This window comes from Aulonocara sp. 'chitande type north' Nkhata Bay, linkage group LG12, assembly GCF_057382095.1.
Source record: "Aulonocara sp. 'chitande type north' Nkhata Bay isolate Kocher_YH1m ecotype deep benthic linkage group LG12, A_spYH_male_GT1.1, whole genome shotgun sequence".
Lineage (NCBI taxonomy): Eukaryota > Metazoa > Chordata > Actinopteri > Cichliformes > Cichlidae > Aulonocara > Aulonocara sp. 'chitande type north' Nkhata Bay.
Window position 1 is genome coordinate 35,155,936 of NC_141355.1, and position 25,661 is coordinate 35,181,596.

The window sequence follows — 25,661 nt, forward strand, 5'->3', positions numbered from 1 at the left end:
GAAATCGCTTGCGCTCATGATGCTGATTGGTTGTGAAGACTTTATGTTGTGAATCCACTCCAGTGCCTTTCTTCTATTCTTAAGTCTTTGTTCTCCTCCCAGGAACTGACTGAAACTGCACCACCGCCGCTGCCTCATGCTCCTGCACGTGCTGATTTCGCTTGTGTTTTTTCGTAAGTACCCAGTATCTTTTTCTTTGATGCCTTCTGTATCTTTAGAGAACAAAGATCAAAATAAATAAATAAATAAAATATGAAAAAAAAAAGAAAGTGAAGCCCGAGTGTTGCTGCTTGAACTAATCCACACAGGAACACGAAGTATATCCAAATAACACTAAAATATGCATGGACCCTGGAGCTGTGCACAACACAAAGTCTCTCTAGTTCTCACTTTCCTTCAGATGATGTCCATGCTCGTTTTTCCTCTAAGAGTCAGATTCAAATCACCAGACAGTATCGAACCATTAAAAGGGATGTTTAAGCATTTCTTATTATTTCTTCTTAATATTTGCTATCTTGAGATTACCAGAGGGTTGTAATAAGAAGCATCTTCCACATAGTTGGGGTTGAGCTTTGAGTTAGCTGGTTCCACAAACCGTAGAGGAACCCAGTCAGAGACAACGAGTACCTTAAACTTTAAAATTAAATATTAAAAGCTACTCTGTATGATATCATAGCATGACCATGCTATAATATTCCTTTTGTGTTCACATTGTTGGTAAAAAAAAATGTGGGTGGTAGATGTTATTTAGATGTTAAGAAGTGACCATTTTAGCGCATTGTTAGTTGCTCACTCTGCTTGTATAATTAAATTTTTGTGCATATAAATGAGAAATTATTCTTGATAAGATATTCTAATAAATTCTAATGTGTCACATTCTAATAAATGTGACACAGGATGCAAAAACCAGGCTAAAGTCCAACATTTTTTTTACATTTTCCTAAAATGTCTAAACTTCTTTTTTTTTCTCTATAAATGTTTAACTTGAAGGTGACAAACTGTTTCCACTCTGAGAGTAAAGCAACATAAGTATTCACTTAAAAACTCCACTGCAACCACTGATTGATCATAATAGGCAACATGGTGACTTCATAATATCTGATATCTATATCTGATACTGTAATACAGATACAAGAGCCTTCGAGATGTAGTTTGGTTCCTCAACTCCCGGCTGTTTAGGACAGGGGTGGGCAACTCCAGGCCTCGAGGGCCGGTGTCCCTGCAGGTTTTAGATGTGTCCTTGAACCAACACAGCTGATTTAAATGGCTAAATTAGCTCCCGCAGTTCTCCAGAGGCCTGGTAACGAACTAATCATGTGATTCAGGTGTGTTGACCCAAGGTGAGATCTAAAACCTGCTGGACACTGGCCCTCGGGGCCTGGAATTGCCCACCCCTGGTTTAGGAGGAGATTGCAGACAAAGAAATAAACAAACAGACAGATTCTGTTGTCTGAGAGATTTTGTGTAATATAGTAAAATATAGACTAAACAATTTTTCAGTCTATAATCGATTCAGTGTCATTCAGCTCTGTAAAACAAACTTGGCAGCAAATTAGGACCAAACACAAACATTTTTTCTTATTTATTTTTATCTACATGCAAATTTTCTCGACACGGTCATGCAAACCGTTACTGCACAGCTTCCTTCATTGTTGTTATCGAGGTAGGCTCAACAGGCTGAGCAGATGGTTGATGAAAGAATTTGTTTTAAAAGTGGCATTTCTAGCTGCTTTTTAAACCAAAACTCTTGTTATTTGTAACATGACCAAAATAAATTAGCATAATAATTTAGCAAGTTAAGAAGAGAGCCACTTTTATCACAATGAAAACTCAGGATTCAACATACCTAACCCTAATGCTTTAATTTGCCTTGCAGTACAACTCTGTGAAAGGAAGCAGGTGACAGTGAGACGTGAAATGGTAAAAAGCTGACACAAAAACAATGAGGTTTCATATTTTGGGCTCTTTCATGAAGAAGACGGTTGAAAAAAGAAAATGATTCAGGTGACATGCTGTTGCCTTTAAACCCTGAGCTGGTTTAGAAAATGCTTTGTGATGACTGTTAGCAAGAGGCCAACATTTCAGAGAGTACTGATTACACTTATATCTGCTAATGTCCATGATCAGTTAATGTGCAAGGTTATTATAGTGAACTAAAACTAAGCTAAAAACTAAAACTAGGTATGCACAAACATTTTAGTAAACTTAGTAAAAATGAAACTTTTGAAAAAAATAAACACTAAATGAAATGACTTTGTAAACTGAGTAAGTGGAACAAAATTAAAATATAGAGAAAATATCCTTCATATTGTTTGCCTAATAAGGATCTGACGGGCATGTTTTTGAGACTTTTGGATACAAAACTAAATCACCTGCTTTCAAAAATGTCTTATTTTAATACAATAAATAAAATAATACTTAAAAAGTCTAAAAACTAACACTGAAGATAATAAAGATTAAACTAAACTGAATGTTTCAAACACTAAAAGCTAACCTGCTATGCATAAATCTGAAAAAGAGCAATTCCCCTTTAATTTTGTGACATTTGACACAGTTGGGTTGTTATTAAAACTCTTTACCAGATTTATACTCATCTCATCTTTCTGTCACGTAATAAATTTAAATTGCATGTTAAAACTAATTTTAAGACTATTCCAATACTGCACCCCTCTCTCAGACTGCTAACTTGCACGCTTGCATGTTTTCTTGAGTTTCCAAAAGTAAAATGGGAGGCAGAGCTACCTCCCAGTTTGGACTCAAGAGACAAACTGAATCTCTGCTTTTAAGTCCTCCTATTTGATAAAGCCTAGTGTGGATCAGGTGACCCTGAGCCATCCCGTAGTTATGCTTCTATAGATGCAGGCAGCTGGGGGACTTCCCATGGTGCACTGAGCACTTCTTCTCTAACCCTTCACTCTTCTCCTTTCACTCCCTTATGTTTATTTGCCACTCCTGCGTGTAATTAATTTTTGTGTTTTGCTTTGCCAGAGTTTTCTTCCTGTTTAAAAGGAATTTCTTCCTTACCGCCATCTCCAAGTGCTGGATTACATCGGATCATCTGATTAGTGGGTACTGTGGGATTTGTGTGGTTGTGGTGGGGTGGGGTAGGAAGGTTCTCCTTATCCTACCTCCTACCCGTTTCCCCTGCTCTCCTATTTCTGGTATCTTTGATATAATCCTTGCCTGAGCCTTATTGTATTGTTTGCCTCATGAAAGATGAACTCAAGATAGTCAATTATCCAGTAATCTATAAGTAAAACTTGAAACAAATGATAAATAATTGCATTTTAATGATGCTTTTCTAGGCAAATGAGGCACACAAAGTGCTTAACACGGCAAACCATGTTCACAAATCCACATATATTTTATTGTATAAATGCACCACTTTCGATACATATCAGACACGGTTCACTATCTCGCCCAAGGACACGTCATGTGGGCCGAAGAAGCCGGGGATTCAACAACCTGCCTTCCAATTAGTGGACAGGCGCAACCTCAGCCGCCTCTTGAAATACGCCAATCACAGCATCACAGAATCAAATCAAATGACTTGATTCATTTGATCAAAATCCCAAATCAAATTTAATAAATTTCTATGAGATTATGCCTAAATTTATATTGTTCTTGCCTCTTGTAAAAGAGGCTTCAGGGACTTCAGGGATCTCAATAAAAGCCGTGTGTCAATTTCACCCTTTAAATCCACTTTGGTGAAAGGGAGAGGATGAGGAGGAGAAGAGGAGAAAGCAAGCAGAAAAATCTGCTGCAGTTCAAATAAAGCAGACTCAACTTTAATGTTTCCTCCGACACACTGGAGCTTTGTGTCGAGGTTGAATCACAAATAGCTGTCCTAACTGGCATGCAGAGCTGGATTTACCCAAATTAATCAGGAGAGGGAGGCTGGGTGGTGAGAGTCAAGGGAGCCAACTGAGTTTTCCATTAATTCTCACTCTAAAATCTATAATTAAACAAAGAGACATTTTTTCATCTTTGGTTTTCATGTTTCTTTTTTCCTCTAAATCTTGAATCGCATTTTTAAGCGCCCACAGAGCAATGCGGTTTTTCAAAAATGCCAAAAAGAATTTGAATCAATCCAATTATCCCTCCATCTTTTCCTTTTTCCACCCATCCATCAATCCTCCTTTTTCCTTTACCTCATTTTCGTTCTCATCCCTTTTTCTTTTCTTCCTTTTCCTCTGCTTTCTTTGTGTCCTTCCTCCCCTCTCCCTCCTCCCCTCATATTAAATCCCTCAGTGAGCAGCCTCACTGATGTTTTTTTTTCTCGCAGACAAAAATCATCTCTGTCTTTATTGTCAGGCTGCTGAAAGAGGAGGCGTGTGTGTGTGCGTAGACAATCTGTGGTTTATCGAGTGTGTGTTTGCGTTTGTGCTTCACGCGTGACTGTGTGTGTTTTCACGAATAGTAGCCATTTTTCCCATTTTCTCTCTCCAGCCTTGCTCATCTCAGCTCTTCCTTTTTCAGTCCCTCATCAGCACAAACACACACACAGACACGCACACAAAAACCACTTACCTTCCTATTGAATGACAAGCTCTAATGGCATTTAAACCAACCGAGTGAAAAACAATGGACATTACTCACCGCTATAATAACTCCTGCTCCAAAATATCTCAACCTCTTTCTTTCCTTCAACACTGCTGCTGCACAATCAACCATTAACAATAATTACATTAGCACAATTCTGCATAAATTAATCTCCCCGAGTTGCAGTGTTTGCAAGCAGCGTTTTCATAATGATGTAATTATAAAGCATCTGAAGTGAAGCAGACATCACACGCTCCTAGTGTGACGGCTGATGAGAGACTCCATCGGGGGAAATGTGAAACCTTAAAGATGGCAAAGATGATTGGCCAGTGAACCATTACTTCCAACTCAGTAAACAGCCTGTGCATGGGAGCTATTATCCTTTCAAAAAAGAGATTGTAATAACATGGCAACCCCACATGTGACAACCAGATGTGGCTTGCCAACCTTGAATTGCAAAAGCAAATATGAACTAAAGGAAATCCAACGGCCACCACACTGTTTTCAAGTAGGAAGATTAATTGCCGCATTTGCAGATGCGTGCAATTTATAATTTTATTGTTGGACTGAAATTTACAGACTAACACTGCTTTTGTTGCATTAATGTAACTATCAACAGGCCTCTGTGGATTACATCTAGTGCTTTAGATGCTTTAGACACCAATAAAACACATCTTGTTAGCTCTGTAACAGGATATAAATATAGTGGTTCACTGGATTAAAAAAAGAGCACAATGGTAGAGCATAAACAAGTCGACAAAAATATAACTGTTGAATAATCCTCGTGGTTTCTATGATATCCTTTGGCATCTACAGGATTTTGTGTTTTTAAGAGTTAGTTACAGTAAGAGGAACATTGTGGTTTTGTTTAACTAAAATTATTTGTATAACATTTTTTGCAAGTGCTTCGCAGTTTCAATAAAAGCACAGATTAAAGAAACGTGCATGTGTCTAAACATACAAACACACATTAGGAGAACAAGAGCCAAAAATAATGGGCTGGTTGGCTGAATCAGTGGTCATTTAATACAGACCACTGATTGAGCTGACCTGACAGGCTGTTCAGAAGTTCAGGAGCCTCAAAAGCGTGATTGCCTCTGGTTTAAAAAATTAGAGCAAGGAATAGTTAAAAACCCTGATCAGACCAGACCAGAAAGGCTAACTGATGGAAAATAGTCTGAGCAGGTCTGCTGTGTAGACTGGAGCCATGTTATTAATAACATTTTTAAATGAATTAGAAAAAAGAAATGAAGGGAAATGATAATTGGGGTGATGTGTTGTGTGTTGGCTTGTTGTTTATGCAGCCGAGCTGCTGCATTCTGGACCAGTTAAAACAGGCACTTAAAAAGTTACTTAAAGTTATCAAATTCCACATTACTGAGTGTCAAAGGTTTGATTCTTGCAGAGTTTCTTAAATGAAAAAAGCAAGACTGGATGAGCTTTGAGATGTGAGATTCAAAATTCAAATGTTGGTCACAAATAATGTCAAGGTTCTTAGCAAAAGGGTTTGATGGAGCCGATGTAATATTTAGTATTTTAGTATTTAGTATTTATTTATTTATTGTCATTGTCAAGAACAATGAAATTGCGTTTGGGGTTTCCATGCAACCCAAAAAAAAAGAAGAAAATAATAAATACCCCTTAAAACCCAAGTGTACATATTTAACCCAGTGTGACTCCAATGCAATAAGACAATCCTTAGCAATAATGTTCGTAGAAATTCAGACAAAGACCTGAGAAACATGACAAAATACAACAATGCAACCCATTCAATATTATTGTACTGTGAGATATGATATCAGATATGATAGTTATCTATTTAAGAAAGAGGGGGGGGGGGCAGGAGGGGGAAGAGAATAAAGATATGATGCACCAATGCAGACCAGTTCATTGCTATTAAGAAGTTGGATATGGTTATTGTCCGTGAGAGGGGGGCAGAGAGTTCAGGAGCCTCACAGCCTGTGGATACAGGCTGTTGGCCAGTCTGGATGTTCTGGCCAACAGCCTGTAATTGCCATCCTTTGAGAAGCTGTTTGAGCCGAAAACGAGCACCCCAGTTTTTGCCATCATTGCGATGGAGGAAATTTAAAGACGTCCAGTTGAAGCATTCACTGATGTTGTTTGACTAAAAGAAAAGTTCAGCTGTGCATATTATGTGAGATAAACACATAATAGAGATGAAAAGCAAATTAGCTGCAGCCAATGAGACAGTAAGTGTAGTTAGTCTACTTGCCTATTCTAGCTGCCCTGTTTTGGTGGTGATGTACACCAATAACGTTGACATTACCTTGCTTAACCTTAAATCCTGCTTCATAGCACAGAGCTGTGATTCGCTGCCCCTCGTAAACATACGATTTGAACAGCAGATGGGTGGGGCTTCTGTGCTCACAGCCGCAGCTGTTTGCCTGAGATATTCACTCTTTATAGAGAGCCAAGAGTAGAAAAAAAGTGCCTGAAACAGTCTGAAGCCTGACCTCTTGATGGAAATTCCTAGTATATATGCTGGCCTCATTTAAGACTTTTTCTTTATATAGTATGTACGACTAGAAAAAGGGAAGAGCACACAAACCACATCTCCAAAAACCACATCCCCTGATTTGCCATCATATTGTCTGAGTCAGATGAAAGCAGCTTTAATCTGATTTGGATTTGAGCACATATGAGACACTCATTGCCTGAGTCAAAGAGCGACTGAAGCATCCCTCTGAGTGCAGCCGCTACAAGATGTTTCAGGAGAGCTGCAGTTAAATAAAATATGAAAGGAAGCGAAGAAGAAGAGGATGTGAGGTGATTCTTCGACGAGTTTTCAGGTAATGACAGACAGTGGGAGGTGAGATTATGATGCTGTTTTATTTCTGTGTTTCCTGTGGCTTTGGAGGCTTTGATGAATGGATGCAAAGGAAAACCTGCCAGCCTGCAGAGCAGAGCACGTGGGCGTACTGTCATACCATGAAGCCTTTTTCACTCTGTTGGCACTGATACTTTGATAGCTAATGGACTCTCAGTCCAGCCTCCACATGAGCTGTTCTAAAAACACCCTTCACACTGCCGTTTGCTCGTCCACTTGTTCTCCTTTTCTTCTATTCAAGCTTCTGTCCAATCAAGTAAAACAGAAAATCATTTTCCTTCGGTCTGCATCAGGCTGATTAATCAAAATGCCAATAAACTGAGCCAATATTGGCATGTAGTCAGACTTACCTAGCTTTGATTGATTACATATTTATTCAAGCTGATCAATGATCTTTGTCAACCCTCTCTCGTTGGGAAAGGAGAGCAAATAAACATGTGCTGTGGTATCACTCCACAAATTTCTGTCTGCAGTAATGCCCACAGTAACGACAGCAATGGAGCTGCACCCCGGCTGTGCAAAATGATTGACAGTTTGAGCTCACAGATTGCACAGTAGTAACAGTTTTGTTGTTCTTAAAGCAAAGGTAAGGCTTCAATAAAAACAATACAGCAAACAAAATCATGTGAAATCGTGATTCTTTGCTTTGGTTTGTTTTTTTAAGTTACACTCCTGGAATTGCGTTTTTTCGTAGACCTTGTGTAAAAAGTCAGAATTGTATGAAAGAAGAACCGAAGGCACCTAAATCTCATAAATCATGCAGTTTTTCTATTTGCAGTCATGCATTCAAGTCTTGTGGGTTGATCTTTGTTTAACAGACCGATGTACTACCTTTTGCTAGAGGCAAGGACATAAGATGCAGCAGTACAAGTCATGGCCTGTGATAAACAAGACAAAATACAAACTGCTGGAGCTTCTCCACTCTGGCTCTGCCTTGAACAAGTGAACAATGAGGGAACAGCGTGCTGGCTTTGTGGATCTATGGACGCCTCTGTCATCATATTGTAACCACAATGATATCACATTGTCCAAAGCTCAGTTTCTGGCCGGTCATGGGGGATGTAAAGTCATAACAGATATATGACCACAATATCATATTTTAAATGCCTAATAAATGTGTAATAAATAAATAAATCTAGAGGATAAAATGTACATTTAAAGGGTAAATCAATCCCAGGAACCCATTCTTTTGGATGTGGTTCTGGAAGTTTTCTTTTAAATTTATCTTTTTGAATCATACAGGACTTTCTCCACAAAACGTTTTTAACATTTATTTTAAAGGTGCCCTAAATTTTAACATTTTGAAAAGAAACTGAACCAATAAAACTAAGCCTCAGGGCTTATTATTATTATTCCCCATTTTCTGACCTATTTTTGATCCTGAACTTGTCTTGTTAGTTGGAAAGAAGTTAATATAGAAATTAAAGGAGTTGACGAGGAAGTTCAACAAGTTATGCCTCAATTACAGGATGCTAGTGAAAATCCTGTGTTGGTTGGTGAGTGGTTGCTAAAGGTTGCCAGCTCTCCGGTGAACCTGGTCACTAAGAGGATGCTGTACCAATAACTCCCTTGCGATTTTTTTGGTTGATAGCAGATTGTTGCAGCTTCCTGTCGTTCACATGCATGCCAACTTGTCTGCAAACACTTGCTAACTAAGCTCTAAGGGGTAGCAAAACTTGAAAGGGCAAACTGGAAATGGAGACCATTCATCTTCAAAGTATGTTTTCCCTTACCCTGAAATTAACACATTTAGAAAGGCACAGTTTCCCACAATTTCACTGCCACTTAGCAAGTAGTTGGCAAGTGTTTGCTGTTGGGTAGTATAAATTTTTCCAAGCAAATTGTAGTTACCAGACTGGTCTGTAGGCCTGCATAACTGAAGCCTAAATGAACAGAATGAAAGCAAAGAGGTTATTAATGTACTAATGTGTCAGTGTGAGTTGTGCGTTATTGTCTGATTGGGGTGCGTAACAAAAACCATTTAGTTCTGCTGACATGCTCATTTGCCTGGTGTTGAATAATAATAATGACATCTAATGAAAGTGCAGCTTTGCTGTTGCTAATTTATCGTTATTGAAGACACTGATGACTCTGCCTATATGTTTGTTACATTTCAAACATGCTTCCAGGTTTTGCCACTCTTATTCTCACTGATTTATTCCAGCCTAACAGATTCAAACCTCAAACCTTTAATTTCAAATAGCTTTTAATATTTGACACAAAACATTTTCATTTAGACTCTGAGGGTTTTGTTTCTTGGGGTTTTACAGTCACCATGTTTTAGGGGTAAAAGCTGATATTTTTAAGGACTAGACAGCTAAACTCCTTTGTATTATATACCTAACTTAAGGCTGGCGAGTGGAACTGAAGCATACTAATGTAGCTATGTGTTTAAATAAAGAAAGCAAAATTAAAAAAAAAAAGGCATTCCAAGGTCACTCGCTTATTTTCAAAAGCTTCTAAAGCTTCAGATTTTCTTCATATTCACAAGGGGTCTACTTCTGCCGTCTGCCTGTCTGATTTCCATGTTTTCAGTCAATAGTCTCCTGTCAATCACAGCCCCGTGAAGCCAACACACAAAACCAAAGTAAAACTCTCCTGCCAGTACTGCTCTCTGCTGAAGCACTGAAATTAAAGGTGGATTTTACGCAACAAAAGAAGGAAAAAATAAATATTTCTCAACAGGGTGAACATATCAAAGTCTTTTCTACAAATGGGCGATGATGAAATTTTGCACAGTCTCAGTCTGCAGCAGTAAGCGCAACTCATCTGCAACACAACACGTCTCTTTGCAGCAGGGGACTCAACTCAGCAGGTTGTCAAATGGATGTATTCTGGTTATACTCTTATATAAAAGCAACATTACTGAGCATGTGTGTCACTTTGTGGTTAAATTGCCATCCAACAGCAACAACATCATTATTTGTAAAGAGATTTCTGAATTTCTGTTTTAAATCTGTGGCGTCCTGGCTGAACTCTGAATCTAAATTAATGTGAATTTCTGTTTAATGTGATTTCTTTTTTATATGTAGAAGACAACAGTTTTACAGATTTGCAACAGATGGCATCTGATTTGGGATTTTCACCAGTTTATCACAGTTAATTGCAGCATTATCACAAATAGATTGCATGCAATTACCAAACTGACCCCAATAATTTTGGTTGTTCTGCAGTTTCCCTGAAGCGGTGCGCTATCAATCAGACCATTTGATGTGTACTAATGCAGTAAATTTAATTCTTGTTCATTACTTTTGTGCAGAAGCCGCTATCATGCCTTTTTTTTCCCTTTAGGCATGTAGTTCTACTTATTGTCAGTCTGCTTCGTCTCTGCTCTTTGTTATGCCTCTTCTCACATACAGCAGTCATTCACCACCAAACACACACACCCAGTTAAACAAAAAGATGAGGCGAAAAATTAGTACCCTGTCTCTGCAAATGCACATTTGCATTAAGCTCGAATTCAAAATTAACCCAACACACACAAACACCCCCATTCTCTCTTTCTCTCTTTTCTGATGATGATGGTGTAGCTGTTCTGCACACATTCATGAAATTCTGTATGTGCTGCATGTACCTGCACACATTTTTGGTTATATGCAGGGATGCCTACATAAAACTAGAGTCAGGTAGATTAAATGAAATACAAATCCCATCCTGCGAGTCAAAAATTGCCTTGACTGGTGTCCTGATCACTCTGACCACTGCCCATATTAAACAAATTAACCAAAGCTAATTTTCACAGCCAGGGCAATATCAACAAATATTTAAAAGAATTAAAATGTTGTCTTTTGCGTTTTCCCACCCAGAATTCAGCGTTAATGCCATCCTTTCCACACAAAGACTTTACTGGGTCGCCCATTTATTTCTTGTGAGTCTGTAGTCCAAGATGGTATCACTGTAGTCCATCAGCTCACTGCGGCAGCTGATAATTTTTCTATTTATTGTCAAGTGTTACTTAATAAGTCATTGGAAAAGGTGTGGTTTCACGTCTTTTAATGCCCACCTACATGTGTACCCCAACCCTGTGGGAAATGATGGATTTCTGTTTGTAATGCTCTAAACAATGACATTGTTTTACACAGAGATCTTTTTATATCAATGTTTCCTCCTTGTAACATTCCCAGAATAAAACTCAGAGTTTAACAGCTGTAAATTTTAGTCTTTGCACATTTTAGCAAACACGTGTCAGATCCCTGGTGGTTTGTCCTCCCACCCTTTAGAAATCCACATCAAGACTTCACAATCAGACATTTCGTGCCATTAGAAAACATGTTCAGTCTTTTGGAAAAACATCTGGCTGGCTGTTAGATAACTATGTGTCCATGCTGGCTCCAGCCAATATTCTTTGAAAAAGGAAGGATAAACAACATCAAAGCTCTGCTGATTATCAACCTTGGGTGAAAACTGGACACATACTGTATGACGCAAGTTTGAATCCTGCTGAGAGCTGGCGACCTTTATGTGATGATAAATAAAAAAGCAGGGCCCATCATAAAGTCCAGTCAGTGATCAGCAGAGGGTAAAGAAATGCTAATAAATATTTGAGACAATTAATTTAATTATCCAATAAAAGTGAATATTTTTATTTAGTGCTCTATAACTGTCAATAGTGGAAAAACGACAGATTCTCTCTTTGTATCACACTGTAACACTTCCAGTCCTCATTAACACCTTTTTTCCCCCTTTTTAGCATTATTAGCGCCTTACAGGTGTAAGGTGGTGAACCTGCACAGCTGCTGCTCAGTTTTATCTTTTCCATGCTGATAGTTAAAGATGTTCCAAGCTCTGTAAGCGATCTATTTGATTTAAAATCTACTTTGGCTATTCTCTTGGTTTAACCACTCAAACGGAATCCTCAGAAGAGAAAATGTTGAAACAATGTTACATTAAAGTGAAAGTCACTAAGACAGCATAGGGAGGAGTTCGGGGTAGACAAAGGGCTAATAAAACACTAGCATTACAGCCATAAACATGAATCAATTTTATTGGAATTCCACGTGAAAGACCAATACAAAGTGTGATCTTGCCACAGATTCTCGATTGGACTTAGATCTGGACTTTGACTGGGCCATTCTAACACATGGATATGTTTTGTTTTAAACCATTCCATTGTTGCCCTGGCTTTATGTTTAGGGTCGTTGTCCTGCTGGAAGGTGAACCTCCGCCCCAGTCTCAAGTCTTTTGCAGACTCCAAGAGGTTTTCTTCCAAGATTGCCCTGTATTTGGCTCCATCCATCTTCCCATCAACTCTGACCAGCTTCCCTGTCCCTGCTGAAGAGAAGCACCCCCGGAGCATGATGCTGCCACCACCATATTTGACATGGGGATGGTGTGTTCAGAGTGATGTGCAGTGTTAGTTTTCCACCACACATAGCGTTTTGCATTTTGGCCAAAAAGTTCCATTTTGGTCTCATCTGACCAGAGCACCTTCTTCCACATGTTTGCTGTGTCCCCACATGGCTTGTGGCAAACTGCAAACGGGACTTCTTATGGTGTTCTGTTAACAATGGCTTTCTTCTTGCCACTCTTCCATAAAGGCCAACTTTGTGCAGTGCACGACTAATAGTTGTCCTATGGACAGATTCCCCCACCTGAGCTGTAGATCTCTGCAGCTCGTCCAGAGTCACCATGGGCCTCTTGGCTGCATTTCTGATCAGCGCTCTCCTTGTTCGGCCTGTGAGTTTAGGTGGACGGCCTTGTCTTGGTAGGTTTACAGTTGTGCCATACTCCTTCCATTTCTGAATGATCGCTTGACTCCGTGGGATGTTCAAGGCTTGGGAAATGTTTTTGTAGCCTAAGCCTGCTTTAAATTTTTCAATAACTTTATCCCTGACCTGTCTGGTGTGTTCATTGGACTTCATGGTGTTGTTGCTCCCAATACTCTCTTAGACAACCTCTGAGGCCGTCACAGAGCAGCTGTATTTGTACTGACATTAGATTACACACAGGTGCACTCTATCTAGTCATTAGCACTCATCAGGCAATGTCTATGGGCAACTGACTGCACTCAGACCAAAGGGGCTGAATAATTACGCACACCCCACTTTGCAGTTATTTATTTGTAAAAAATGTTTGGAATCATGTATGATTTTCGTTCCACTTCTCACGTGTGCACCACTTTGTATTGGTTTTTCACGTGGAATTCCAATAAAATTGATTCATGTTTGTGGCTGTAATGTGACAACATGTGGGAAGGTTCAAGGGGGCCGAATACTTTTGCAAGACACTGTAAGTGCCAAGTGAGTGTGATATTATCATAGTCTCAAGGTTTTGTTGTGTTTTAGAGTTTCACTGTCATTCTGGTTCTATTATTGTAGGTCTGTACCTTACAATATAAAGTGCATTGAGGCAACTACTGTTGTGATTCACTCTGTGTGCCTTCTGTCTCATCTATGATGTTGTGTCTTTGTCTTCCCATAATTCATGCTCTATAATGCTGCATTTCATTGTGTTGGTTGCCAGTTTGTGTTTTGTGTTCTTTGTTTTCTTCTTATGAATTTTTGTATTTAATTTTTTCGTTTTGAGTTTGATATTTCATCGCTCACAATTATTTGCTCATCCAGTCTTTGGGTCCTCACTCCTCCCTTGACACTTTTTTAACATGTAGGCAATTTTCCTAAACTTAACCAAGTAGTTTTTAGCAACTTACTCTAACTTGATTAGAAGAAAAATACCACTAAAGGAAAAGCACATACAAATGATAAATTAAAATATATAGAAAACCTCAGTCCCACCTAACAGACACTGCATTCAGCTGTCTGGCCACCTTGTAACTTATTCCATCACCAGCCCTCCAAATGACAACTCTGTTAGTCTCAAAACTAAATCATTAAATCTCAGCGTCCAGTATTTCAGTGTTTTTGAGTATCTGTGTGACACAACCTGGCACAACTTCAGTGTTTTGCATTAAATGAAAAAACAAACCATTAACCTCCTGTCAAGCTAATTCACAAAGGATTGTGGAAGAGACAACAACAAATCAAACAAATCATTTTTTTAATTAACTAGTATTGTTTTTTTTTAAAAAGCTAATAAGGAGGATAATAAGAAGGATAATAAGAATAACAGTGGTCTGGGGTAACACAAGAGTTCTCTCTATGCACAATGCAAAAAAAGAGCAAGAAGGATAATGCATAATGTTTGGTATCAGGAAAAGCAAGAAATAATATGCTTCATTTATTTAAGAATAAACCATTTTCCTCTCACGTATGACCTGAGAGGAAAATGCAATATAAAGCAGTCATGTGTTCACAGCACATACATATCAGTTTGTGGAATGTGGCTAAACAAAGAAATTTTTAAAAAGGTAAAAATATTGCACAATATAAGAATAAATATAAGCAATACATATTTGATGGGCATATAGCTATACAGCTGTTCTATTGTACAGAATGAGAATATTGTTATGTTGTTGATATGAGAGAGCATTTGTCTACACAGGTACACAGATGTGTGTGTGTGTGTATATATGTACATATATATAGTTACCAATTGGATTAAGAAATTGTTGGCAAACTTTGGGGCAGGTCTGGATAAGCCGCTGCTTCTTCCTGCTCCTTTTCAAACACCTTTTGTTTTTGTTTTACAGATAATTTTGCTGGAATTCTTTTATGTTTATTTTCCATTTCCTGTGTTTGATATATGTATAAATATAAATAAATAAAAAAGAAAGAAAGGGTTGTGGATGATGATCGATGATGGTCAAACTTGCTGTATGTGGACGTGATGAATGTGTTAGTAGAAGTTTAGAGCCAGCAAATATTATGACGTGGTACGGTTTACCAGTTAAGGTCGGTTGAATCATTCATCGTTGTACGTCACTGCATCAACATCTCTTCATGCTAGAAGTGAGAATAAAAACTAAACTATGTGTTACTGAGCACACTGTGTGTTTTACAAGGTGGATAGTAGAACTTAACGTCCTCCCCGCCAACAAAAGAATGATTGGCCTACGGGCAGACTGCCCAGCCCTACTAACAAGACCTTTTCCTTTAGAGTCGTTTGCTTTCACCTCTCCCAAAAAGCTCAGGAATCCTTACAGTATAATACAGTTTAAGCTGAAATTATAGAAAAAGGTTTCATATTTAATAAATGCATGATGTTTAGTGAGAAAAATCAAGATTACGATTACTGACCAGAATAATCATGGTTATGATTTTACAGCCTTAATGCAACCTATTTAATAAAATGTATGCCATAGCTGAAAATGTAATACATTCATTGTCATCATGAAAGCTTTCAGCCAGTGAAACACGGCACAATAGTTTTATTTGTCAGAAAAACACATTTCAAAAGTCTCAGCCTATTATCCTTCATAATCACTCACTCTTAAAGGTGCAGTTTTGGAGGATTTCAGCTTAAAACGCTGAAAACTTAAAAAGCCAAGTAAGTGCGTAATGGACCCGTAAAAAGCTGGCTGGGCAAAGTGATCTGGTTATTTATACATGGATGAGAAAGATGAAATGGTGCATTAAAGAGGAACATTGCCTTACATTGGCCTCTCCTCATCACTCTCCATCCCGATGCTTGCTTCGCTTGCTTTGGATCAGCTGTTTACATGCGACACTACAACTCCTCCTGAATAAACTAAACACTGTCAACGTCACCATGGAGACCAAGCCTGCACAAACCTGTTAAAACCCACCAGGTAAACGTGACGACTCAAAAGCTGCGACTACAGCACAACGGGAAATGATGCTTCTGAAAAAAGAAAATGGAATAACCGGATATTGGCGGGTGCGTTGATGCTGCTGCTGCAAGGTGATCAGAATTCAATATTAGGCGATAGGATCCGTCAGGAGCCGAGTGTTTTTGTTTCATCCTCATTCAGCCTGCAGGGATCCAGACTGACAGACAGAAAGTGATAGCAGAGCAGCCGCTGTCATTCACAGAGAAAGTCAAGTGCATCTTATTGTCATGCAGATGACAGCCTGAGCCTCAGCAGCAGCAGCAGAACTGCTTTTATTTCTGCCAGTGTGGCTAGATCAGATTTATATTTTAGCGAGAGGGTAGCTTTTTGAAGGTAAATTGGAGCATTTTTCTGCAAGAATTTTTGCTATGATACGGTCTCGGTTAGTCAGTGCGTTGCTCACAAAATTCAGTACAACATATCTGCTCCACCAAGGAAGAATCACACCAGTTGTGATGATCCCTTGAGTTGGTTCATGTTTCTGCAGTTTCCTTGTGCTCTCATCGTGGTGTTAAGTCTATCATTAGCCATTTCTGGGTCCAAATGCTCTTTCAGTTCCCGAAAGCAAACAATTGTGAAACAGTTTAACTCCAAAACATTAATGCATTATGAGGTTTAGCAGAGCTGGAATAAGTAGTAAGTAAGCTAGCTGGATGACATCTAAAGATGTGAGGTTGTAGCATGCCAATAGTTTCAGAAAAAACAAAAAGCAAAGCAGCTCAGCTATAACTGTGAGAGTAAAGAAGCCGCTCTCAAAAGGGTTGGTGAAGTGTTAAATTGTTTGTGATCAAACTTCATGCTGAGCGTCTCAATTGGGCAGAGACAAATGCTATAGTATGGCAGCAAATAGACAAAAAAAGCAGACCAAATTTCTGCCTGGAGAATATCTGCGATGAGACCATCCACAAAACAGGATTAGTCATCAATATGATGCTGTATGGTTTAGATTTCTTCCTAAGTCTCAGACAACCTGAGAGGGATTCTTTTCTAAAGTATTCAAATATTTGGGCTGTCATGGTTTTAAAACCTTCGTTTAACAATATGTTATATAAAATGAGTGCTAATAAAAAGCTGGAGAGGTTTGGACTCTCAGCTTAGTAGTTTCTGGAGGCTTTGTGCTGATTTTTTTTTTTTAAATGACAGGAAGAATAGCCATAAATTTTAGCATTCATGTTCCCTTCAGGATGATGTGTAAAAGTGATCATTTGATGGTTAATCTTTCTCTAACATCACATCATTTAGTTTATGATCACTTAGCTCTGAATGGAATCTTGTTTCTACCAGCTATTGCAGTTTTTAAGTGGTGGATGCTAATAAGCACTATAGACATTATAGACCAATCATTTTCTGGACTCTGTACTTTGGAACCTCAACATTGTCGTGTAGACCACAGCCATGTTAGGATTTTTGGAGACAAAAGTGACTACTGGACAGAGAGTGAAGTGTTAAGCTGACTAGCAATGTGCATTCTTATATACCTGCTAATTAGTAAGCTAAGAAAATCCTACACCCTAAAACTGAATTAAAAACATCATGTACAATATGTTTGTACAATTAACCAGACAACAAGCTCTATTATTGATCAGACAGTTGCATAAAGAAGCATAAACATGAGCAGGAGGTCCAGGAGAGTCACTGGTGGATGGATCTACCAGATAGCTATTAGCTACAGCTCCCTGTGTCTGCAGCCACATATTAATCATCCCTACCTTAAAGCCTTATAAATAACTTTTCTCCAGTGTAGTTGTTATGAACAGTGTCAGGTTTGTATCTAATAAATTACTGCATAACTACACATGACAAAGGTTTAGGAAATCCGCTCATTTTTCGTGTGTCTGAAAGAAAAACGAAAATATCAGTTGATATGTTAGAATATCGAACTTTGAAAAATTCTCCGAAAAAACCTCCAGGATATCAGCCAGCTCTAAATTGGAGAAGAGAAAATAAAATACAAAATTGATTAAATCTTCAGCAATACTCATATTTCAAAAACAAGTTTAAAAGAAGGCTCTTCAGTACTGTCACCAGTTTTAATGTATGGTTCTGTATAATCTTCTTCCATTTGACTGTAGTTCATTAGCTCTATGCACAAGTACAAGCTCTTCCATGTACTCACTGTTTCCACAGTTGTTCTCATCAGCAGGGCGTAACTATTTAATCCAATTTTGATTCCATTTAAATTAGATGCATCATACATCATTCATTCTCATTGTGCCTCCATTAATTTTAACCAGATTAACTTCCAAAAGGTGCAGCAGCCCAAAAATCTGTGTTTGGTTCCAGAGTAATAATTAAACACCAAGTCTCGAGATACTGGAGACATTTGATTTGAAGGCTAAACTTAAAAGCCGCAGATGACAAATTCTCAGTTTGTGGGGCTCAAGTGAAGGAAACATGTCAGAGCAGGAGGACTGCAGTGCATGAAACTGGATATTTCTGCAGTGGCTGTGGTGTTTTTCTGTTCGGCTTTAAATTCATATGCAAAGACCATGATGACACCGAAGCTAGTGGTGCATTCATCCACTGAGGTGTAGGAAGGGTTCATGTAGACGACATTAAGGGGAAAACCATCAGTCATCTCTCATACAGCTGTGAGAACACATGTTATTTATATTTTAATGAATAATTGCATTTGAGCTTTGCAGATGCCCTTGAAACTCTTGTGCAATCAGTCTGTAATCCCTTAAGCACCTTTACGTTAATTTGTGAAATTTTCACTTGGGCGAAAAAAAGCATTAGCAAAACATTTTTTATTTATTTTTACTTCTTCTTAATCAAAACTGTAAAATAGGACATAAATGACAGCTTGTTCATATCATTAGAAGGCCGCTGAATTTACACAAGATTCACAAAGGAATCCATCATGTCAGACTTGAAGCTTAGTTCAGTATCTATAGGCTGTACGTATGGCCCACTGCTGTGTTGGTGTCGGATAAGAGGGTGGGACTTTATAGCTAAGGGCAGCAAACTGCATCCACAAACTGTATGGATGCAAAGCAAAGACACAAATATCTGCTGAGAAGTACTGCTGGAAGTATCAGACTAACAAAATTGCATTCCCAAAACAAAACATAAAGCAAAGACTTATTGGAAACCTCACAGCAGGCTTCAGAAATGATTCAAAAGGCACCAACCACACAAATGCAGTCAAGAAGTCCAGTTCAGTGACAGACAGCTAGTACACACAGCCACCTGTGTCAGCACACCTGCCAGTCATATAATCCATGTCCCTAACTTTTAACCTCAACAAAATCCAAATGTATGACTCATAGGCTGTTTTCTGAAGGGGGAAGTTATCCATAGAAGCTGACACCGGTTTTTGTATCAGGCTGTGAATGTGTGTTTTTTGGGTTCATTTTCAAATGAAAGTCAATGAGGGCATGGATTGTTTTGGAGCAAGCCTCAAGTGGCCATTAATGGAACTGCGGTTTTTAGCACTTGTGTTGACATTTTTGTCATAGAAAAATTACATCAGCTCAAATGAGGAACTCCTGGGTGAGATCACTACAGTCATGTTATTCTATATGTTATTGCTACCATTAGCGTCTAGTAGGACCAGAAGCTATGTTCTTATCTTATGATTGACAAGTCACACCATCAAAAATGCACAATCATAATTAAATTTACTTTGGTCCAATTCAGTTTAACTCAAGGTGCTTTATATTATAAGGCAAAGACAGAGAAAATAACACAGGGAAAACTCCAATAAACACTTAGCGACAGTGGGAAGGAAAAACTCCCTTTTAATAGGATGAAACCTCCAGCCGAAGCAGACGCGGAACAGTGAAAATGCTCTGCTCAATGCTTCAGTAATAGGACTTTGCAAACTTATGTGTGACGTCACAGTGGCTATGTCCATCTTTACATACAGTTTGGCTGCACACTCTTCACATCCCATTCCCAGTGAGCATGATCTGCAGTGGCCCCACCTTACAACCTGCAGGACCCAAAGGATCCGCTGCCAGCAGAGGTCCAATGGCCCTGCCCCGACAGGTCAGACGTGCTTAATGATATGACTAATTTGTGCATAGTGTGACTTTCTCATTTCCCTGATTCTCTAAAGCAGATGTGGAGAGTGCAAACTCAGGATGACCCACAGAGATCCATTCATGGAAATAAACTTGATTTATTTCCATTATAATATCAAATTAGCCCAATTTTCGGGGTTTTAGCCTCTCTATAATCAAAGGACACCCAACAGTTGCTGAGTGGAGCCCAGATTCTTGTTGACAGGAAATGACTTACAGCCTCCACAGACTGAGCTCAGGGTGACTGTGTGTGTGTGTGTGTGTGTGTGTGTGTGTGTTTCACTGCTGAATGGGAATCCTTCAGATCAACAAATAAACAAAGCAGCCAGTGCAGACCAGCGTTCCTCCTGTCAACAGCATCTGCCAGCAGCAGGAGGAAGCTTCAGTTTTTCCTGCCTCATAAAGCTAATCCTGCATGTGTGTTTCTAAAAAACTAACAAAAAAAACACCTTCTGGACATACTCCATCTGCTTCTTTTTTGTGTCTTTGTCTTTAAGTGCATGTCCTCTGCTGTTACATCCCATTCCTCCCTCTCTATCAGACATCTCTGTCCCCATCTTACCTTTCCACCCATCCCTCCATCTCCTCTCTGCTGGATGACTTATTCAAAACCCTCCAAAAAATGATTTCCCAACCATTCCTGCTAGGCCGCTGTACCGGCTCAGGAGTGGCTCATTAAACCTCAGCCATCCGACCTGTCAACCCGCAGTATTTACGTCTTATTTTAAAAGGATGTGACCCTCGCTCTAAAGCCTGATTATATTTGATATCCTGAGTGTCTTCCTGAATGAATTAAGCAAACAAAAAGGAGGATGTCAAGGCAAGGCTAATTTTTATTCTCTGTTTTCCTAAGTTGGTGGTGCACCTGGGAAGGATTATTTAAAACCAGTACTTTCAGGTAAAATGAATGAACTTCTTCAAGCTCTATCCATCACATTTGACAGCTGGTGCGACATGCAGGCTTTATCTTGAGGTGACCACTGAAATTCAAGTTGATTTAGATAAAGCTTTACAATAACTGCCTAGAAGCTGCCAGACTTAAAGACATGCTTCTGGAAGGTTAAATTAAGCCTTCTTTATCTTATACTATGCATTTTCTTTAACCAGTTGTTTTAGCCCCTCCCCCTTTAAGCCAACTTTCAACTGATTGGCTGCATTTCAGAAACAGAAGGTGAGTTGTGCTTGTGTGCCTAAATCAGTAGGAATAATGACCCTTCTTTATGACATCATGCAGAAACAGTAAAACAAAGTATCTTAAATGCAGCATTTATAGCTCTTGGCTCACAGGAGCTACTTATAAACACACTGATGTCATTATCTGAAACTTTTGCATATAAGCAGTCAACACCTGACAAATATAATGAAAAGCATAATAAGTCTGCTTGAATAAAATAATGTGACTTTGTTGTTGCTCTCACCATGATGGACAATGACATTTGCCATTTTGTTATATTACAGCATCACATTTTAATTCCCTTTACTGCTGAGTTCTTGATGCACATGCCTTCTCCTCTAATCTCCAGGAAAAACAAGGAGCACTGGATTAAATGGCTCTAGAAAGAGGAGGAGGAGGAGGAGGATGGAGATGGAGGACACACTGCTGCTGCTGCTGCTGCTGCTGCTTCCTCCCTCCTCCTCCTCCTTTTTTCTTCATCTTCCCTCCAAAAAGAAAAAGGAAATCTCAGCCTGGTAAACATCAACACAGACACAGAGAGCGGGAACAATGACACCAGCTGGGCAACAACAATGGCAAATAAATATCATGTGGCAGCATTTAACCATTCTGAGTGTCTGCTGCTCCTTTGTGGCCTCTACACCTGCATCTGACTGACCGCCTCCCTCCTTTTATTTCCGCGTTAGGCTAAATTAAAGGCAGCTTCCTGCAGGTGTGCTTCTTTTGTTGCCGTGTTGCATTGTTGTTTCCCCCCCAGACAATAAAAGCAGGCTCACCTTCTCGGCTCCTCTGTGCTTCTTGGCGGCCGGCGTGTCGTCCTGCTGCCGTCTCACAACAATAGCGCCGGTTTTAACTCCACACTCCAGCGCGGTTTTCCCGGTGCTGACGGCGGCGGCACCGTTACTATTGTTGTTATTGTTTACGTTGCTGATATCTCCCGGGAGCCTGGAGTCCGGAGCGGCGCACAGGCAGTGTCCGGAGCCGTCGCGGCACAGATGATGCTCGGGAGCGGGCAGGGCGGACGACGGGAGGAAGACGGAGGGAGGAGGAGGAGGAGGAGACGAGCCATCACCACCGGGCTTCTCCTTCCTCGTTCGGGCAGGAGGAGCAGCGGCGTCCCTTTCCCTGTCTCGCTCCCTCTTCCAGCCCCGGATCATGTTCTTCCCCTTCCTCTCCTCCTTGCCTTTGGCGCATGACGCAGAAGGAGCGGTCACTTCGGAGACTCCGTTCCCGCCGCCACCGTCCGCCTCTCTGCTGACCGCTGAAATCATCTCCAGACCTTCTCCAGCGACGCTGCGTCCTTGAGCCTCCCGACGCTGTTGATGCTGTTGCTGCTTGCCGATCCCGAAGCACGCTTCTCCGCCGCCTCGCACCACGACAGCAGCCGCTGATGAGTGATCCGCCGAAGCCGCCTCCGGTTCCTCCCGTCCCTCCCGGCCGACTCCTTTACGCTTAAGCGCGGATCTCCTCGGCTCCGACCCGCCGCCGCCAGGTGTCCGGGTCTGGAGCGAGGGCAGGGCCGCGTGTCTGTCGGCTGAGCCAGCGGCACTGAAGGAAGAGGAGGAGGAGGAGGAGGCGATGGAGACAGAGGAGGAGGAAGAGGAGGAGAAGGCGGCGGTGTGGTTGGGTGACAGCTCCTTGCAGTCTGTCAGCAGCCCTCCATTCTCCCCAGCTCTCAGGAAACGGTTCATCTCCTCGTTTCCTTGTCTCCTTTGTCGATCTCCACAATAATCAGCATGCAAGTCATTGTCAGAGCGCCAGCCAGCCGCAGTGTGGCGGAGAGCACCGGAGCATCAGGCCCGCTCCTTCACAAACTACCACACAGACTGAATGACAGCTCGCAGTATCTGACAGGGCTGCTCGCTGTTATCACCCGCAGCACAGTAAAACACGATAATCACAAATCTACACTTGTGTTTTCATAAAATAATAAAAACAATACGAATAAAGTTCATAAAGTCACATTTGGAAGGTTTATTTCAATCCCAACAATAAAATGCCCCAGTAATATATGGATATGTAGCACATTACTGTTTATTTTCAAAGAGAGAATAGATGGTTTTGTTTTCCTTCGACTGTGAATGCATCTTCCCAATGTCTCAGATGCCACTTAATTACTGTCAGAAAATGCAACTAGTTGGCCGCAGGAGGGCGCTGCCGTGTTTGTTTTATAGTTTATGCATCAGCTCAAGTGTCAGTGATTGGATGCCCACTAAATGCTCAGCTTCGGCGCCTAATAAGCTCATCACTGGACCCACTTCAGTTTGCCTACCAGCCTGGCATTGGAGCGGATGATGCCGTCATTCACCTCCTACATCGTTCCCTCGCTCACCTGGAGACCGCTGGAAGCACTGTGAGAATCATGTTCTTTGATTTCTCCAGTGCCTTCAACACCATTCTTCCCTCGGTTCTAAAGGACAAGCTGGTGAACTCTGGAGTGGACCATCACCTCACTACCTGGATCCTGGACTACCTCACCGACCGACCACAGTATGTGAGGACTCAGGGCTGTGTGTCAGACAGGGTCGTCTGCAGTACGGGGGCCCCACAGGGAACGGTTCTGGCTCCGTTCCTCTTCACCATCTACACTGCAGACTTCTCCCACAATTCCACCCAGTGCTTCCTGCAGAAGTTCTCTGATGACTCTGCAATAGTCGGCCTCATCACTGATGGGGACGACAAGGAGTACAGAGGTCTGACCCAAGACTTTGTGGACTGGTGCCAGCTGAACTACCTCCAGATCAACGCCAGTAAAACCAAGGAACTGGTGGTAGACTTCCGCAGGCACAAGCATTCTCCACTGCAACCACTGAACATCCAAGGTATGGACATTGAGGCTGTGGACAGCTACAGGTACCTTGGTGTTCATCTGAACAATAGACTGGACTGGACTCATAACTCAGACGCCCTCTACAGGAAAGGGCAGAGCAGGCTGTACCTGCTGCGGAGACTCAGGTCGTTTGGGGTGGAGGGCCCACTCCTGAAGACCTTCTATGACTCTGTTGTGGCTTCTGCTATCTTTTATGGCGTGGTCTGCTGGGGCGGCAGCATCTCTGCTGGGGACAGGAAGAGACTGAACAGGGTGATCCGAAGGGCCAGCTCTGTTCTAGGATGCCCTCTGGACCCAGTGGAGGTGGTGAGTGACAGGAGAACGGCGGCTAAGCTGTCATCCCTGATGGACAACATCTCCCACCCCATGCAGCAGACTGTGACAGCACTGAGCAGCTCCTTCAGTGGGAGACTGCGGCACCCACGGTGTGGGACGGAGAGATTTCGCAGGTCTTTCCTCCCCACTGCTGTCAGACTCCATAATAGAGACTCTAACTGATCAAGCACACACATCCATACATATGCAATAATACTAAGTGCAATAATCCTTTCTGTCATCGTTGTATTTTTACTCAGTTGTATATAGTATATTTGTATTTGTATTCTATTTGTATCTTATTGTATATTTATTTTATTTTATTCTACTGTATATAGTATTTTATTTTATTCTATTCTGTACAGTTGTGTACTGTATTTATTCTTATTGTATTCTAATTTTTGCCTCATAACTTTTGCACTGTCCACTTCCTGCTGTGACAAAACAAATTTCCCACGTGTGGGACTAATAAAGGTTATCTTATCTTATCTTATCTTAAATTCCAGCTCGATGTCTTTGTTCTTGGACTGCTATCGCTGCTTTGTACGATTCCGTTATTTAAACTTCAAAGAAAATTTGAATTGCTATTGAATTCAGTGACTACAAAGATGATGACAGAGTATAACTTAGTGGGGTTATGACAGTTTAAAAAAGAAAACACCTTTTAAGGCAAATATCAGTATTTTTTAAGCTATTTTTATCAAAACTGGCCAGTGTTTCTGTATGTTCAGCTTTCATGTACGAAATTAAAGTTTTTTATTAGAGATTGCTTTAGCAGAGCTGCCCAAAAGATTGCTTGGTTGCATTTTGAGACTGTTGCTAAGATATTCTTGTTAACTTTTTAAAATTACACTTTTTATCTCCATTCTCTTTCTGAAATAACCCCCCTTTTTTCAGCTTCTGCCTCTTTACAGCCACTCTCTCTTTAAGGTAACGTTCCTCTGATTGGCTGCCCTTCACAAACAGGCCCAAACAATGATCTTTAACAATGACCATGTTAAAGAAAACCCTCTCTGCTTGACATCACACAGATCTACGATTAGAAAAAAATTACTGAAATTGAGTGTTTAGAGCAGTGAAGCCTAAGCCTTTGACTTTCTTTTGCATAAACATAACTTGCTATTTGAAACTTCTGCCCAAATGCTGTTTACTGTCACCAGAGTTGAAAACATATGTACCTGAATTTAACAGTAAATCTGTTACAGTGCACCAGATAACCTTCAGTTAAGGTTGTA

The 25,661-nt window shown here is 40.4% G+C and overlaps 1 protein-coding gene across 2 annotated transcripts in view; it reads right to left on the reverse strand.

The window, feature by feature from the left end:
- Positions 1 to 23,096, reverse strand: part of znf608 (zinc finger protein 608) — a 75,445-nt gene extending 52,349 nt beyond the window's left edge. For both annotated transcript variants that reach the window (XM_086315355.1, XM_086315354.1), the window contains exon 1: positions 22,058 to 23,096. In XM_086315355.1, the coding sequence (XP_086171481.1) occupies positions 22,058 to 22,972 (915 nt within the window). In that variant the 5' untranslated portion in view covers positions 22,973 to 23,096. The remainder of the gene's footprint in view (positions 1 to 22,057) is intronic.
- Positions 23,097 to 25,661: the final 2,565 nt, after the last annotated feature.